Source organism: Carassius auratus, chromosome 36 (genome assembly GCF_003368295.1).
Source record: "Carassius auratus strain Wakin chromosome 36, ASM336829v1, whole genome shotgun sequence".
Lineage (NCBI taxonomy): Eukaryota > Metazoa > Chordata > Actinopteri > Cypriniformes > Cyprinidae > Carassius > Carassius auratus.
This window is the reverse complement of record NC_039278.1, coordinates 11,197,292-11,216,522: the sequence shown is the minus strand read 5'-3', so window position 1 is coordinate 11,216,522 and position 19,231 is coordinate 11,197,292. Positions and strand designations below refer to the sequence as shown.

The 19,231-nt window shown below is 37.5% G+C and overlaps 1 protein-coding gene across 3 annotated transcripts in view; it reads right to left on the bottom strand.

The window, feature by feature from the left end:
- srgap2 (SLIT-ROBO Rho GTPase activating protein 2) overlaps positions 1–19,231 on the bottom strand; it is an 86,176-nt gene that overhangs the window by 18,046 nt on the left and 48,899 nt on the right. For all 3 annotated transcript variants that reach the window (XM_026221355.1, XM_026221357.1, XM_026221356.1), the window contains 5 exons: positions 13,814–13,976; positions 7,641–7,703; positions 4,282–4,497; positions 2,605–2,733; positions 1,138–1,359 (listed from right to left, as the gene is read on the bottom strand). In XM_026221355.1, the coding sequence (XP_026077140.1) occupies positions 1,138–1,359; positions 2,605–2,733; positions 4,282–4,497; positions 7,641–7,703; positions 13,814–13,976 (793 nt within the window). The remainder of the gene's footprint in view (positions 1–1,137; positions 1,360–2,604; positions 2,734–4,281; positions 4,498–7,640; positions 7,704–13,813; positions 13,977–19,231) is intronic.

Below are 19,231 nucleotides of genomic sequence, written 5' to 3'. Positions count from 1 at the left end.
CTGGCTCACTGTGGTCCACCCTCTCCCTGAGGGCTGAACACACGACAGGGCACATGTGCACGGGGGAAAACCAGCTGCTCTGTTCATCACACACATACAAACATCCAGGACCCCTGATGCAAGGTTGGCTAATGACAAAAACAGCAGCATAAAGTTCAGCAAAGCAGTAAACTCCATTAATTGAGTTCACAGAAAAAAAATGCAATCAAATTAAAAATGTTTTTTTTTTTTTTCAATGATAAAATACTTTCTCCTGTCCTAGTGTCTCTGTGATGCTATAAAAACATTGCTTTGTTTGAGAATACAACACCGCAACATCAGCTCAGCCAATGGCGTGAGATTGAGGCGGGACTATAAAATAGACAATGACATTGTTTAAAAAAAAAAAAAAAAAAAAAAAAAAATCATTACTACTACTACTATTACTAATAATTTTAGTAATATTAATAGGTAAATAAAAATAATTAGGAATAAACAAATTAAACAAATAAAAACACACAACATCTTACCTTTAATAATAATAAATAACAAATTAAAAAATACAATTAAATGAAAACAAACAAAACAACAAAACAAAAAACAAAAAAAAAAACAAAGCCAAATTATTTCTGGGTGCGATTCAATATATAAATTACAGTACCTATAAGATTAGCAGTCGACTTGCCATATTAATAATGAATAATATATAACACAATAACTAGACAGTCTACTGACAACATATAATAACACAGGGCTGAAGCCTCAGTCTCTCAGCAGGCATGCCTGTCACTGTGCAACAATCTGATTGAGAAATGCTTCATTCCTCTTGAGGTGTCTGGGTTTGTTTGGACATGCAATGAGACACAGTCTTGCAAGAGTCATGTGTAACAGCAGAGACAGTGCTGATCGTTGTGTAACCGTACTGACTGGTATTTAGCAGATATCATAAAGATGTTTGATATATTGGTACAAAAGCACTTGGCATCAGTAAAGCCACACTCAGTTGCCAAAGAATCTCTGTGTGCCATTGTTTACCCACATTGTGACTCTGTTGTTGGTATATTGCTTGGGGCAGGAAAATAATTACCATCATTGCATATTCCATTCCTTCATTTCACCAGTGTCATGTCATAAGCAATAATAATCACACCAACTGACCATATCACCCATGTGAGACTGGAAATCGAATCGCATCGGAGGGCAGAAGACGTTGTTGTAGGTCTCCATGAGCCTTTGTTTGTCTGCGTTGGCCTCTAGGTTCTCAGCAGCGTTCTCGATGGTCTCCAGACCACAGTGCTTGGAAGTCTCCACGTTAAACTCGGCCGAGAGGTAGGTACGCAGTGCACGGTTCAGGCTGGCATGGTAGCCCAGGTCACAGCACTGAGAGAGGGGGGAAAAAGCTATTCGGTTGGTATTTTGAGCTGTGAATGGAAATTTTGAGGAAGTAAAATCTAGAGTAATATGCAACATTTATGCAATTGGAAGAGACTTTCATTTAAATAAACTTAAAAGTACATACGAGTACATTTTTATTAGTACTAAAGCACCAGAACCCATTTTTGGTTATTAACCTGCGCAAGGTTACAACTTCACTTCCACGCTCTTATTGCTTTAAATGAAGACTGTTCAGACTAAATCCATCATAATACGAGTAGGAGATTTCAGCACTCTGTTGGTGCGTGGTTAGGAGATCTGATGAAACAAGTAGGCCCTCTTGCAGAGCTCACAAAGGGGGCTGATACAGATTTACCTTCAGGGTCACACTTGAATAAAGTAGTCTGATGAAGCAGCACACTGTCAGAGGGTATTATTGCTTCATGGGACACTGTACATATTTAGGGCATTACACTTAAACACTCTTTTAGGGCTGCATTATATATTTGAAATAAAAAAAGTACTAGGGTACGAAATTCTTGATGCTTTTACCACATTCATGTTTAACTGGGTTATTATTTATAATTTTTTTATAATGTTCATTATATTTCTATGTAAAAATGAATGAGAAGACCATCATATGACAGCTCAAAAAAACTTAATTTAAATAATGAAGCAGTTTGAGAAACAAAACAGTTTTGTGAGAACTGTAAAAAAAAAAAAAAAACTCAAAAAGTTAAGATTAATCATTAAATATTTATGCACTGACAGCCCTGGTTTCATTTCATCAGCTTCCCTGAGCTAGTTTACTTCGTAAGGTATTGATTTAGAACTGAGACACCAAAACCTGGCACTTCTAAGTTTTACAAACCCTTAGATCAAACTAGTTCAAACCAGTGTTGTTCAATCAAAACTAACATTTTTAAATTAAAACTAAAAAACTCGGTAACTGAAGTAACTGAAAGTTGAAATTAAATAAAATATAAATATTGAATAAAAAAAGATATTAAAGATACTAAAAATACAAAAAAATGCACACATATTTAAAGCTATCAAAATTACAAATGCATTTAAAATTAGCGAAATGATAAAAGCTTATTTAAAATATTAATAAAAACTTGATTATTACATAAATACTAAAATAACACTGGTTCAAACAAGTTGAGTTTAACTGCATTATAGCAAACACCAAGAGATTTTTTTAAGCATTTGTTTCTGACAATACACTTGAATGAGATAAATGTGACTTACATCTATGAGGTCAGACAGATCATGGATGTAGTATTTGAAGACACAGCTGTTGGTGGCCTCCAGAGCCAGAAGATACTCATTCCTGGCCTTGATGGCTTTCAGCTTGTTCTCAGTGTATTTTGCTTGCCGCTGAGAATAAAAAGATTAAAACCAGGAGGATGAGACAATGGAGCAGAATAAGGACCAAAATCTCTGAAATATGGTTAAAGTTGGGTGCCAATAACTTTAGACGTCAGTGTTTTCTACAGTCTTGCAACCAAAAACCATAAGTCAAACATGTCATAGAAATATAGGGGAAAGTTATATATATATATATATTATTTTTTTTTTTGTGTAAAAATAAAAGCATAAACAATTTGGAACAGCATGAGGGTAAGTAAATAATAACAGAGCTCCCATGTTTGAGTGAACAAAACCTTTAAAAGCTAACATTAAACATGAGCTCATGATGGATGGCACCTTGTTTAGCTTCTACTAGCCCTCCCTGAAAAGACTGGCACCACAAACTGCACTACATTTCCATCTGTAAATGCTGCTGGGGTGACCACAGGCTCTCTCTCTAGTGGGACGCACATAGAGGAGTTGCTGTTGGTCTTGTAGAAACAGAGGTGGCCCTGGAACAACCCAGCGATGATCCCATCAATCATTCCGTAAACTGGTGGTACTGGACAGAGATGGTAACCAGGGGACTCCAGAAGAACAAAGGCATGGATTGACAACAATATCTAGCCCAGACATGCTAATGCCTGACCCCTGACCCCGTCATCTCATTACATCATCCAATGACATTCTACAACACAGTGTATACAGTCACAGGGGAGCCATTCATTTGATGAATTAAACTGCCGTTTAGTGCTAAGGTTTACCACAACGAATTGGAAATTTATGGAATTTTGCAGCCTGGAATCTCAGAAATATGAGAAGTTCCAGCCTTATTTTACCCTAACAGTTTATTTGGTGAAAATGACCAGCTGATTATACATTATGCTGTATGTTATATTCCTACTTACAAAATACATTTGTAAAAGGTAATGAAAAGACCACTGTCCCCATTTTATTTTCTTACGTTTTTTTTTATTATTATTATTATAAAAAGTCCACTGTTGGTGATCTATTTTATTTGTATTTATTTATATTTTGGACATGAAAATACCATAGGTAGCTAGCTACTTTATCTTATCTTATATTTTATTTAATAAATATGGAAGAACCATTGCTAGAACCCGTTTTATTTAATTTTCATTTTATTTGACTGCTGCAGCACGCAGTGATCGACCAATCAGAATCAAGTATTTCAGAGCGCTGATAAGCACAGTATTATTTAGGCATGGATTAAGCATCTGACACATGTTATAAACTGATTAAACCACTGTCAACAGGTCATTAAAGCTGTTGAGGATCAGGTTTAGGACCCTCAAAACCATCTGGCAGTGACAGCATTCTCCATCTCTCTCACCAGCTCATTGCTCCCTGTGCTCTCCCTCTTTCAGCCTTTGTCCGTCAACTCCCACTCTATCACCTTTCCCATTTCCCTGAAATCTCTCTCCATCTGTTCATTCTTCTGCCCACATTCACCTTTCTCCACATTCTCGGTTTAAACTGTTGAACAAAAACTCAAATTTCTCCTTGCATTAACTCTTCCCTTCTCATTTGATCCCCTGTGACCTCGCTGCTCACCTTCTCCTTCATTTTCTCGATCTTCTTGACAGAGCTGCGGCGTACGTGTTTCTCCTCTATCTTGATGTTTGTCAGGGAGTCGGGCGAGCGAGGGGTCTGCCTGTCCTCGTGTCGGACGCTGCGGCTCATCTGTTTCTCCTCCTGCTTTTCTGCCTCCTTCAGCTTGCTTTCGGCGTTGATGCTGTCCATGTTGTACATGTGATAGGTCTTCATCACCTGTGCAATAAGAAAAAGGTTAAATGTGGGTTAAATCGTAGGTTAGACTGAGTAAATGCATCATGCATCAAGTTGTTTATCACGTCTCAGATAGTCCCCAGCTAGTTTGTGAAGTAGCCGCAATAGCTGTTGTTGTAGTTGCTGTAGGTAAGATGCTAACGGTCTAATCAGATTCAGTGATCTATGCTAAGCTAAGCTAAAAGTGCTATTACTATGAGCCTATTTAAAAAAAAAAGGTGGAGTGTTCCTTTAAGAATAATTAACAACAAACACATTTCAGCATGAGTCAAACTGATTTTCTTTGTGTTTTTTTTAATTTTTTTATTATTTTTTTTTTATAAGGATCCTTACAGGAGGTCATGCTCATTAAGGTTGAAAATAAACATATTACAGACAAGAACCGGGCTGAAAGAGAAAAAAACCTGACCTGAGGACTATCAGCCTCAACAGCACACACTTATTCACAACACATCCGACTAAAAAACTGCTACAGTCCCAAAATCATTTACACAAATGCTTTATACTCACAGTCAGACATGCAGAACCTTTTAGCTCAATGTGTTTGTACAGGCAGAGAGGCAACGGGACAAGCTTGATACTTAGTATTCAGCAGATGCTAAATTTGGGAATGGGATTGAAGGGGAGGATCTCATTCCAAACTTCTGCTCCTTTGAGAAGAATGACACAGAGTGACCCCATTCTTGTGATTGCAATCAAACACACTGCCAAGACCGGAGAAATGATACCAAGCCATCCCTCGCTGTCTGTGGTAGAGAGAGATAGTTAATGGGCTCCATTTGCCTCAATTTACACTGGCTTTCATGAGAGTGTCAGCCTCCATGATGGTTGGGCATAATAAATTTAATAAGCTCTTTGCAATGTCCTCATTAATAGGAAACACTTACAGGAGGAATTTGGCAAACATAAATGTGGGTGGGTCTCAAAGCTTTTTCTTGCTCTTGTAAAATGCAAATGAGTGTCCAGTTCATAAAGGAAAAGTTCACCCAAAAATGTTCCTCAGAAGACAGTCAAACAGGTTTGGATTGACACAAGGATGAGTACATAATGCCAGAACTGTAATTTTTGGGTGAAATATTGAACTAGCCACTGTTGAGCTTATGAAAAAGAACGGCAAAGATTATGAAGAGGAAACTCAGTTCGTCACGTTTTTTCACCATTTTCGGCCCTGTGGGGTTCCTCTCAGATCCAAAAGGCGGAGATAATCATCAGCTTTTCCATTCATTCCTTCCTTTCTTCATTTAAAGCACAGATGTCACTAAAATGGTGCCAGGTTTATTTTCAACATCCTTGACTCTTTAATTAAAGGATTTGCTTACTTTTTATGGGGTATTGAAATCGGTTACAGTCATTTCCCAGGAGAACATGTGTGGATGCGTACGGGGGGGAATCCAGTCACCATTCAAATTAGGCCAGTATCATGGGTCCTCCTCCTACCACATTTGAGCCCAGAACACCCCACCCTGAAAACCCCAAACTATTCCTTTCTCCCCCACAAAAACGAGGAATACAAAAATATGTAGCAAATTACAAAGGGCTTTTCTAATTGAATTTCTTCGCCCAGTGAAATAAAAGCCTGACATCATTGGGATTATTTAAACCGTGATACTAATTAAAGGCATGTGCTCGTGGAAGCCCCATGCAACACTGTGCTGTGTATCAGAAAGCAGCACTCTACTATAGAGCAGGATAATAACATGACTTATAATCCACTGAATCATCCCTGAATTTTTCCGTGCACCACCGCTCATTTCAGCACTGCCAGGGAACATGGGTCTCTGTGGTGGTACGGATATGGCAACACTAAGTCTATAAGACAGTAATCATATTGCCATTGAGGGTTAAAACCGAGGTTAACTACCATTAAAGGTTTTTTCATGCTAAGATGTAAACACTGAAGGAGGTCCCTATAAATAGTCCATGTTGGTTCTCCACTACTTAAAAAAAGGAAGGAAAAAAAAAATAGCGTAAAAGGCCCAAATCGCATGTTGTTTTCATGACAGTGATTACGTAACGTAAATCATTACTTTAAATTAGCACAGTATGAAAATGAGCTAGTATTTAACATTACTGTCTGTATTCATCAAGCTCAACCATTCAACCCTGTTACCAATCTTACTGTAAGAAAAAATGATTAAGCAAATTTATGGAAAATTAAAATGACTGAAACTACACCTGAAAAACAATGAATTAAGCTTAATAGAAATAAGCATTAAACAAAAATGACAAACGCACGTCACAAAAATACTAAAACTATAATAAATAAATTGTACTAAAATAACCCTGCGTTTAATGATTTATTGATTTACTGAAATGATTTAACTGAAAAAGCCTTCATGTTTAAGAGTTCCAGGCCCTATTTCGTACCCTGTTCATGAAAAGTGCCATGACCTCATCAGTGGAAATGTAGCTTGTTCACATTTCAAAAAAAGCACGTGGCAAGTAATTAGGACAGAATTTAAAAAGGAACTGATACTTGAGGAAGCCTATAAAACATACAGCATAACTGGAATATCATAAACTCTACCAGGGTTGCAGTAAATAATGATTGAGACTAGGTTCTGCACTTCCGACCCACAGCTGTTGATGTTCATTACCATCCAGAGAGCATCATCACTGTTTGGAGAGCTCTTATACTCCACAGTGCTCTTCGGTGCCACTGCAAATGCAACAGATCTGCATCTGCATGCCAGCAGACTAGATTCACTGCTGACTGATGACTATAATAACTATCATTCACTACTTGTTCATGTCCCTCTGTCTTACTAAGTAAGGAATTACAAAGACTGTCAGGTAAAACATTGTTTTGTTCATAAACACACAAATGCATTTCAAGGAACATAACCATTAAGGAGTGATTCAATGATTCCACATGGACACACCCTGTAAAACCACCACACACAGGGGGCACACAGTGACTAAAAGCTTTCGAAATATTTTCAACAAGAAGAAAAAGTAACTATAGCCACCCCACGCCTCAAAAATAGTGATTGGAACCACAACCACAAGAGACCAAAATAACCACTCGGCTGAAGCAGAGACTCGATGCCTCATCGCTGCAGCATGCTGATGCAGAGCAACCAGAGAGACAGAGGACATCCTCGACCAGGCTGTTTGGATCTTACCGTGTACAACTCATTGAGGACCTTCATCAGATCCTCCTGCAGCTGGAGGCCCACTTCTTTACTCTGCAAGATAAAAAGAAAAAAAAAAACATGAATATAAAAGAAATAGAGGGACATAATTGTGTAGATCATGATTAACAATAGTGCCCTGCTCTCTATTATTAAACCTGACCATCCTTTTTGGGCTGTGAGCTCTGAAGCCATCACTGTTAGACTGATGAGACACTTTTCTGCTCCCTCAGTAATGGAGGTCATCACCAACTAACCTCAAACACATCTAGCTCAATACTGTCCTGCCCAAACAGTCACATTATACTGGACCACTGCACAGTGAGCCGATTTAACCATATGGGCAATTGGGCACATACAAAATGGACCATTCAAAGAATTTTTAAAGAATGAGGAATGGCACACAATGGTCAAAGCTTCTTTTTCTACTTGTACACTGTTTCTCAGTCGGAAATATGTCATATTATGGAAATAAAATGGGCTGAAACACCAATTTATTTATGCCTTTAAAGTACTACCACATATGAATATTTTTGTTTTGGGGTGAACTATTCCTTTAAGTCACAAGCAACTCTATTTTCAGTTAGTTCTGCTTTTGCATTTGTCTAAAGGTTACACTTCTGTTATTTCTGTTCAGTGTCAATCAATATATAATGAATGTCAAAAATTTTGCAGTTGAACTGAAACTTGAAACCATTATTTGTGATTTTAATAAGACTTCCTCTTTGAGACTGGAATAAAGAGGTCTGGTAAACTTTGTGAGATGGAAATGGTGGTTTGCCGCACTGGTGGATGCTGTGTTTTGTAAGAGAAAGTTCGGGAACGTAGGCACAGTATGACATGAAGATGAAGTGCTCGAATTCAAGTCCAAACTTCAGTCACTGTGGGCTGATAACTTGAGAGCCAGCCAAGAAAATGTCTAGCATTCACTGTGGGCATTGACTTAGTCACTCCTTCTCTATTCCTCACATTGAATTTTTTGTGGGTTTTTCTGTTTTTGAAGGTCTGATTGAGGTTTTAATGGATGTTTTTGGACAGATGTCAATCAGCTCTTGAGTTCTTGAGGATGAGAAGTGATGGAAATGATGTAAGAAAACGGAAATATGGGACTGAACTGCGATGAAGTGTGTGCACAGGCATAAAAGACAGAAGGGAAGTTAAGGGTGAAAGAGTAAAATTGAGAGAGTGTTCACACAGTCAATCTGTCAATCTTCACAAACAGTGATTGTGCAGTCCCACACTTCCCTTCCCGTTTCATCCAGGATGGAAAGACTGGAGTTCATTTTAACCATTTGAAAGCTGAGATGGATGAGTAGGCTGTGGGGAGGCGTCCCATTGGAGATCCCCTTTGGGGAGTCATTCATAATGGTGTTCTGATGGGATTTATTTGGAGGCAATGGACTGGATAATACTGTATGTAAGAATGCACAAGAACACCCAAATTCAGAGCAGAGGATGAACTGCCTGTCTGGAGATACTCACCTCACCTCTCTAAACATGTCTAAGGAATTTAGTCAACATATAATTAAAATATCACACTTAAAGTATTTTATGTATACTAATTTAAAACAGTAAAGTATGCATATAATTCTTTAAAATATTAAAATGTCACCAAAATAGTATTTAAAATCTACAAATAACACTGCTGTACAATGTTGAAGTTCCATCCACTTCAATGAAGGCCAAACTATTTTTTATTGACATTAAGACATAAAATTAAAGCAATTTTTATCTTTGGAATGTGGTGGTCAGGTATACCAGTGCATTTCTCCAGTGGAAAGGCCAAAAAAATACCTCCAAACAAACATCCAAATTCTTCATTTATGAGAATTACATTTTCCTGTCATGTGTGAGCGGTGTGGGAGAAGCATATGGTGTCCCCAGCTGCTGGGGGGAGACATGTGAAGTGGGGTCTGGCTCCAGTATGCCCAATTGGTGCACTACTTCAGATCAGATCAATAAGAAACATTTGATGGATTTATTCAGTCTGCTCTTTCTATTAGGATTGTTGGGTTTAAGCTACTCGCTTCCACTTTTCCTTCCTCTCTCTTGCTCTTCCACTCACAGACACACATAACACTTCCCCTAAGCAGCATAACACTTCTGCAGTGAAATGGATCATGAAGAGTGCGGTCGGAGCAGACAGAGCTGCATTACTCCATCTGCTCAGAGACACACTCAAAAGACAACACAAAAAGCAGCAAAAAAAAGGGAGTAAACTATTGATTTTCCATGGAGGCCTCTTTGAATCTATTGGGAAACAGGGGAGAGACACTGGGACGAGAAGACATGGATTTATGAGCCTTAATGGCAAGATGCACTTGTTAAATGAAAATGACGTTTTCACACGTTTGTCAGAGACAGAAGGAGATTGGTTTTGGTCCTGCACAAATCTGTCAAAGAAGCATCACTTTGGGGTGTGTGTGAGGGGACTGGTTTACTGGCACTCAACATCAGCCACATGTCAAAGGATTGTTCCTGCACCTCTGCTACTAATTCCCCCAAAAAACAAGAGCATGTGGCTGAATTGATGAAAATCCTTTCTCTTAAATCAATGTTTAGTAAAACACACACACACACACATTGTACTTGTACTCAGTGATTAGAGCTGCTTCAGCAGAGAAATGTTTGAAAAATAAGTCCACAAAATTAATAATGTTTGTTGGTTACTGGAGTTCAAAGCACAGCCAATCTATTGTCTTTTCCTGATTACCTATTTTCATCACAGTTAGTGTCAGTGTCACTAAATGGGTCTCCAAATAGGTTTTCCAAACACATCTATGCACCAATATTAAAATTCTGGACTACACAGAAAAGCCAATAATTATTTTCATAATAAATGGCCTGAGTTGGGTATAATGCGTTACACAGTAACATCATTGTGTTCTAATTATTTTTTCTGATAACGCAATAATTTAATGCATTACATTTTAATCATATGTAAATTTATTACAGTTACAAAATAAATAAATAAAATAAATAAATAAATCATTTTGTGCATGACAGTACCCCCTTTAATAAATCACCAGAGAATGGGAGTTAAAATGTGATTCATCACAGTGCATCTTCTTCCAAAAATGAAAAGCAGCCTAGATAAACGTGATGAATCTTTCTGATTTGCTTATGGATTTGATGTGGGTGTTTAGAGGTTTGCGTGGCTCATGTGCATGAATGCATACGGCATGAATAGCGCATGCTGTGAGTGGGTGTGACCGCATTACAGATAATGAGCCCAGACAGTAAAGACTGAACCTTACGTTGGTTTCATATGGATTACTTTATCAGAGAATATTATAAACTTTATTTAAAAATATACACTTCAGTATTTCTATAGATTTATTTCTCATGTCTGTTTGTGAAGTTTTTGTTAATTTTTGTGACACTTTTTAGAAAGAAGTTCACAGAGACTGAGACGGCAGAAAGTACACCCTGTTTGCTTTCTTTATTTTACAAAAGCACAACGTTCTGTTGATAATGTGAGTATAGACCTTTTACAGTTTCAAATGATGTATTACTCTTTTCTGTATGATCAAAAATGACGGAAAATGTTAAGTTTATTCTTTTGTTGTTATCAGGAAAAAATGTAAGTGATCGTTCAAGTTGCTCTTTTCATACTTAAAGCGTTAGTTCACTCAAAAATTTAAATAAGCCCATAAATTACTTACCCTCAAGTCATCCTAGGTGTATTTTACTTTCTTCTTTCATACGAATCCATTCAGAGTTAAATAAAAAAATTGTCTTTGATATTTCAAGCCATTTAATGGTACTCAGCAGGTTTTGCGGTCCATCATTCCAAAAGAAGTTAAATAAAAACCAACCATCCATAATAAAAAAAAGTGTCTCACACAGCTCTGGGGGGTGAACAAAGTCTTCCTGTAGCGAATCGATTTGTTTTTGTAAGAAAAATAACCATATTTAAAATTTAATAATTTAATCTAGCTTGCGCTCACTGTTGTAGATGACGTATGAGGTTGGCTTTGCACATACACTGCTCAGAAGTGATGAACACGGAAGCACTGGGCAGAGATCAAAACAACGTTCACTGATTAGAAGTACAAAATGAGGATTTGTAAAGAAGAATGTCTGATAATTTCAATTTAAGCCGAGAGGAGACTGGTTTTCCACTTTGCTTCCTTTAAACAGCTTGAAAGGATCAAAGGACCATTTTTAATATAACTCCGACTGGATTTGTCTGAAAGAAAAAAGTCATATACACATAGGATAACTTGAGGTTGAGTAATTTATGGGCTAAATTTTATTTTTGGGTGAACTAACCCTTTAAGTAATTTATTTCAGTCAATATTAAATTACTGAAATAAAAGTTTTTTTCTCTCTTTTTAGTGCATTTTTGATAGAGTAAACATGAAAGTAACTTGAAAGTAATTATTAATCTGATTACTTTTTAAATGCAGCAATCTGTAATGTAATCAAATTGCAATTTCAAAGTAGTAATTTGTAGTGGATTACTTTTAACTTTACTTTTATTAAAATAATTTGTATATATATATATATAATTTTTTATGTCAATCTATGATAACCAATGTTGTACTGTTTTTTGTCTCTCCACTATTTGCTGCCAATAAGAGATGGCAGAAAATTATTTTACAACATTTATTTTTTCTCTTGTTAAAATGTAATTACATATCACATTATATTAGAAGCTAAAAGTGGTTGAATTAAATTGTGCTACATTCCTCATCAGGCACTAAATAAGAGATTAAATAAACAAGATTCATCCAAAATGTGATGGCCAAAACTTCTCTTTCTCCACTTCTAAGATTGTCTTCCTTTATTGTGTGTCAGTGCTTATAGTTCAATAAAGTCGTAAACCTCCTCCGGCCACGGCTCCCTTGACTATATTTGCATTTAGAGTGCAGAATTTCTCCAGCATGTCATAGCGCTTTTAAGACAGGTGGGAGATGTGCACCACTGGGACATGGGGTAAGTCCAATTGCACAGACTTCAGCGATTCCCAGGAAGCCTCTAGAGAGAGGCCGGCCAGGAGCGTTCAATTAAAGGACTGTTATTTCTGCAGCATGGAGAGTGGATAAGCAAAACAACAGGAGAAAGAGACAGAGGAAGTTGAGGAGAGGCTCATCTCTCTCTCACGGGAACGGAGGAACAGACAGAGAGACAGCAGGAGAGAAAGAAGTGTTGATTGGGGTCTAAGAGACTTGCCGCTAGATATACAGGGGGGAAAAATGTGATTTAAGACTGAGGTGAGTTCTTTCTCCCTCTCGATTTGGAATTTTTAGAAAAGTTTAGGAAGAGAAAGTTGCAATAAACCTTAAATTATGCATAGCTGAGACCTCTGACTATATCACAACGGGTCTTATCAAATGAACATCATTCGGAATTAGCTTCTCAATCTCTTTCTGATAAAAGTGCCAAAACACCCTGCTCAACTGATGGGTTCTTGCTTTAAAGGGATAGTTCACCCAAAAGTGAAAATTCTGTCATCATCAACCAAACAGTTTTTGGTCCACATTGGTCAATGTCAATGGGGACCAATAAATGCACAGTTCAACACATTTTCCAAAATATTTTCTATGTTTAACAGAAGAAAGAAATTCATAAAGGTTAGGAACAACAATTGGGTGATAGAATTTTTGTATTTTTGGGTACACTATCACTTTAAGGACATTTCGTCTCAATAAATAAAGCTGGATATGACCTTAAACAGACCAGATCAAACTCCATAACCAATGAACACTGGAAATGTGTGGTTAAGAAAGCATCTCTTTCACAGCTCTGGGTCTAGATAGTGAGCGACCTGAATTTCTGCCCGTCTAACCAGTCTAGACAAGCCAAGAGGAATGAGAATGATGCTCTCTTGCATCTATTAGCTTGACCTGAGCAAATAAAAACAGGGTACAGATTTTTAGCTTGAAACTTCAGATTCTGATCATCTCATTAACAGCTTTAAAAAGCATAAGAATGCAGAAGAATTAACAGAGGACAGTTGTGAACCAAACTGTTAACATGTTCATTTTACTAGCCCTAAATAATCTAAATATTGACAAATTATATCATGTATGAGACATAAAACAACTAAATGATATATACAACTGAAAATCCAGTAAAAAAATGAGGTGTCAAGCTCAGTGACCACTATACAGGGTTTAATGGAGAAATCGGCTGGTCTATGTAAAGACAAACATCACCTTTTTGAAGAGGCGTCCTGAGTCCTCGCTGACCTGGGCGAAGCGTGGGATGATGTTGTTGAGGTAGAGATCGCTGAGTGTGGCGTGGTCTCGACTCTCTCTCTTCACCTGAGACAAGAGAAGGTTCCAGCAGTTGACTGGAGACAAGACATTCTGCTCTTTTCTGCAGAGGAAAGCAAAGAAAAAAAACCCACAGTTTTCATCACTCATTATAGAGGAGAGAACAGATGAATCAGCTGAAAGAAGCTGTTAAAAAAAAATACATTCTAGGTGGTTTATATGATTTTGCAGTAGTTGCAAATTATTATTATTATTATTATTATTATTATATATTTTTTTTTTTTTTTTTCGGACAGTGATTCAATCACAAAAAATAATCAAAAGGAATCAGAAGAATCGTTTAACCATAAGCAAATGATTCAGTCAAATAATTTCAAGCAAAATAGATTTAAAATGTTTAATAATATAAGAACTAATTTTTTTAAATATATATTTCTTAAATAAACAAGGTATATTTTCCCACACATTTTTAATACAGAAAACAAGGACTTCTGTAAACATTTTAGAGTGATGATGCAAATGAAATTGAATCACTGATTTGATTTAAATCACTGAAATAGTTTGATGCCTGTAAAAACTAATGGAAAAAGATTCAAACTTTTTCTTTCTTTGGTTTGAATTAGATGCACTCTTAAAATGTATATTAATATATACCGACACAATCTTCAGGAAATTTGCCCCGAAAAAATTTAAATCACAACATTTTTCACATATAGTTGTTTCATTTTATTTAACCAGCAAAATCATTTCAAATACATTATAAATATACATTACCCCTATACTGACCACACACACACACACACACTAAGTTCTATGCAGATGAGCAACTGCTCATATAAAGCTCATAAATGCAAAAAGTCTCATTACCATCAATCATTCAAACAGTCAACAGTTTTTGAAAACTAATGACTTCGGATCATTGTGTCACTACAAATCACTGTGAACAGCCCTTGAGACACACACATCGTCATTACAGATAAATCAGCTCAAAAAAGCCCTGCAGACTCCTGCTCTAATAGGGAATGTGTCCAGGATGTTAAATGTTTCTGTGGTTAAGAAGGTTACTCATGCATATAGATTCATCCTGATAAACCTGTTGCCCTCTATGTGAATTTCACTCATGGACAACAGAGCAATGGATGTCATGCCAAAGAGGAATTCTGCTAAGCCCTACGTTACTCCAGGCATATGCTGGAGGGATGGACCTAGCGGCCTTTGCATGCCAGAGAAGACAGCTGATGCTCAGGGTTCCGTAGAAGCCCATGAGGTGGGGCCCGTTCCCTGCTGCTAAAATGCCTCTGCACGGGTGGGGCAGAGCCTGAGGTTTCTTCAGACCAGACAGTCTGAAATGTCCACAGAGAGGTAGAATCAGGAAAGACTGCATCTAAAGAGCCCGAAGAAACCATCTGGCTGTCTGTTAATGTATTACAGACTGACTGTTTACAGAGGAACAGCTAACACATGACCTTAGTCCTGCTGTTCAAGCTAACACTGAGCATCTGTGAGAACTAAAATGATCTAACATCCATTCATCACATCTACCCAAACAACAAGCAACCTAATTCAACAGTGTGATTCCAATGTGTACGTTTACGGCCTAAACAATTTGTGGCCTGCAAGGGCAACTCCATTTCCACTCTCATTTGAGATTGACAGCAACTCATAAAAACACTTCCACGGGGTGGACTGAATAGATTTATACCACAGGCCTGTTGAATGCTTGAATCTGATTGGCTGACGAACGTTCTAAATTGTGCAATTATTTTCATGGAAATGCACAGCTAAAGTAGTTTCAAGCAGGTCTTGAGCGCATTATGTGTGCATATTACTTCATGATTTCAGTTATTTCAAAAGGTCCTTACAGCTTACAACAGCAAAAGAACCAAAACTCACAAAGACACCAACCAAGTACAGTAATATAGTAAACAATAGGATAAAAACTAATTATTTCCATGTTTTGCCACAATTTGGTCCAAATTATTTAAAAAGTGCATTGCATGGTATTTCAAAGCACAGGTCAAAATCATAGTACCTTTTCAAAAACCATATTAACTTTTGTGCAGAATATGCTCCACAAATCATACTACATAAATGGCAGGACATCAGAATCATCTGAAACTGCTTTAGCATATTTGAATCTGGGCTAAAACCAAGTGCTTCTGTTATCCTGAGGTAGTCTGAGTCTGGGCAATAAACCTCCAGCGATGTACAGATGTGTATTAACATGCGTCTGACACAGTCCTCTATATTGAAAAGCACGCTGGATTAATCATATCACTTGACTGAGACCCTGGCTCTCTGTACAGGACATTCCCTCTAGCTTCGCCTGCCGAAACGACTTCAGACAGACACTCCTCCCGACGAGTTCAAAGAGAGGGGAAATCAGCCAGCGTTCAGAGCTCAGCGGGGGGCTCGGCAGAGGTACATCACAGCCTGTTCTCCCCTCAAAACTCAGCATCTGTCAGTGTTGTGGAAAGGACATGACACATCTCACTTCATCGTGTAACTCTTCTGATGATGGAATCAGAATAAAAACGACCAAATTAACTGTTGTCATCAAACAACCAAGGTATTTCAACAGATGATAAAGACAAGAGATTCAAATAATTAGAGTTTAATTATTTGACGGACTGCTGAATTTCAGTAATTGCTTGTTCATGGAGCTCAAAAGTGCTCAAATACTGTATATGCTGCACTGAAAATGGAAACATCATTTTTAGTGATTCAACTACAAATGCAACTAAAGTCAGCATGTTTAAAACATCCGTGTGCACACCACTCTCACAAATAGCGTATCTCTCCATCAACTTTCCCAGACACCCTTTCCCCCCATCTAAACAACAGCGGTTAAGAAGTGTAGCAGAAATAATTGCATTTGGATGTTTGGAGGCTACGGCTGAGGTAAAGAAAGGAATGAGATCTTGATGCTGGCTCTGCCAATGATCTCACAATATGCTGGTATAAAGCAAGACTTGCGAAGCAGGGAAGAATGAAACCGGTTCGAGCATGTAGCAAGAAGTGAAGCAAAAATAAATGTCTTGCACAACAAGGGTTCAAAGAAGGAAAGTTCCTGATGCTAAACCACGGAGATGTGTGCCAAAAAATGGTGGTAACACCTCCGTTATTGTCATTGAGTAGGACATATAACCACACAAGGAGCATGAGAATAAACCATCAAAACAAATCTTTAAATCTTCATAAATTCTAAATTGTGTATAAAAACTAAGAATACAAATTTGAAACTGAAAGTCTATTAATTGTTGAATGATTAAAACCAAACTGAGACTTTGACATCCCTGAGAAACATCCTTTCATATGCAAAGAAGCAAAACACATGCTTAACCACATAAGATGGAGTCCTAGGAGAAACCCAATTCCTCTTGAGAAATGAACAAAGGGACGTTGATGAGATTAGTATGGCCTGACGGGAAAAGGGTTCTTAAATGGGTATTCAGGCGAGGGAGCTCCGGGTCATTTCTGGAAGGCCATGAAAAAGCTGAGGTCACATGAGAGGAGGAATTGGCCAATTAACAGCAAGGTCATCGCAGACAGAGCCGGTCTTTCACCAATGGAACAGTCCACAAATCCAAGAAGGGCTAATTCCTAGGTGACATACACTAGGGACGTGACATGGTGGCATGTGAAGAATTTGAGAAATGAAGAATACGAAGGAATTCCTGACATTCGGTTTGACTAAAATGACAGGACTCATCAATGATACTACTACACAGCAGGAAGTCCTGAACTTAGACATGGACCATGAGGAGAAAGTAATCCTAAACAAGGGTGCATTAAATTGTTCAAAAGTGACAGTAAAGACATGTCTAATGTTTCAAAAGATCTTTTTTATTCATTCAGCATATAAATGATTTCTGACTGAAGTAACGGCTGCTGAAAATTAAGCTTTGTCATCCATCACAGGAATAAATTACATTTTAAAATATATTAAAATAGGAAACATTTTCACATTTTTACAGTTTTACTGTATTTTTGATCAACACGTGCTAAGCAACATTAAGAGTCAAATGTACACTGTGAAGAGTGACCGATTCAGGCCATCCTACCCGACCGACCCCGTCAATTTAGGACCGACTCAATTTTTTTTTTTTTTTTTTTGCTTTTAGTCCGACCGACTTGCACATTTATGTTAAGACCAACCAATTTATAATTTTTTATTTTTTTACTCTTCAAACAACTAATACAAAAGCAAAAAAAATAATATTAATTATATTTTAGTAATGCATTATTGTAAACATATAAATTGCCTAGGCCTACATACAAATGAAGACTACGTTCTTTCTGTAATAAAACCCCTGTGATGTCATCTATGTTTACACAGTTGTCACACTATGGCCTGTGCGTTCGCTTCGTCTCATACTCTCATTCACTGTCAGAGTCAACGGTTATCGCTTGGTGCCCAGATCTTTTCCCATACCTTCTCGCGTCTAGTCTAAAACTTCGAAAATCTATTGCACGAATCGATTGGACCAACCAACACATGTTTCGAAAACAAAAATAGGAAACTGATTTTAAAGGCCTTCTCTCGGAGCGCGTCCAGTTTTCTTTTTTTTGGGGGGGGGGGGGGTACGCGTCACACAGCAACTGCAGCTTCGGACACACGCATAACAGCAAATAATATGTCTGCACAGTGTTTCTCTTTTTACAACAGAAATGTGAATTCTGCTGGTATTCATACAGATACAGATTCGGGCTAGAATCGCCGTATGCTATTTTTTTGTTGTTGTTGTTGACATTTCTAATCGTAAACACAGCCATGTTGAAGCCTGCAGTAAATGTTTTGCATTGTTATGCCAGTCCACTCTGCTTATTGTTTTTTGAGAATGTTGCACTCCTGTTTGTCATTGTGCACGTAACTTCACGCCAATAATCATCAGAAATATTGGTCTTTACCAATATATTGAATCTTTACATTCGTCCTGCCTGTTCGTGGATTTACCTATATTTGGTGTTATTTGCTGTATAAAATGCATCTAGACATGTAAAATCGATATTACAATCGATTCAATGAACACTTGTCACTCAAATCAAACAGAATTTTTTTCAAAGTGATAACCCAAGAAAGCAAAGTAAACAGTCTCTCATTTGTAGGTTGCATTGACACCTAGCGGTGGTTGCAAGTAAAATAGTATAACAGTACCCTACTTTTTTTCTTCTCACCTGAAATTCATGCAATAAACATTTTTTGACAAAGATTTCAATTTGTTTGTGGTCTATATAGCCTGAATCAAAATGAGGTTTGCAGTGATGCGCCCGAAGGCGAGACTCTGCAGAGCAAATGTGGGAGTTTATGATCTTGTGGGTGTTTACAAACTGTTTCTAAATCATGCAATCAAAATG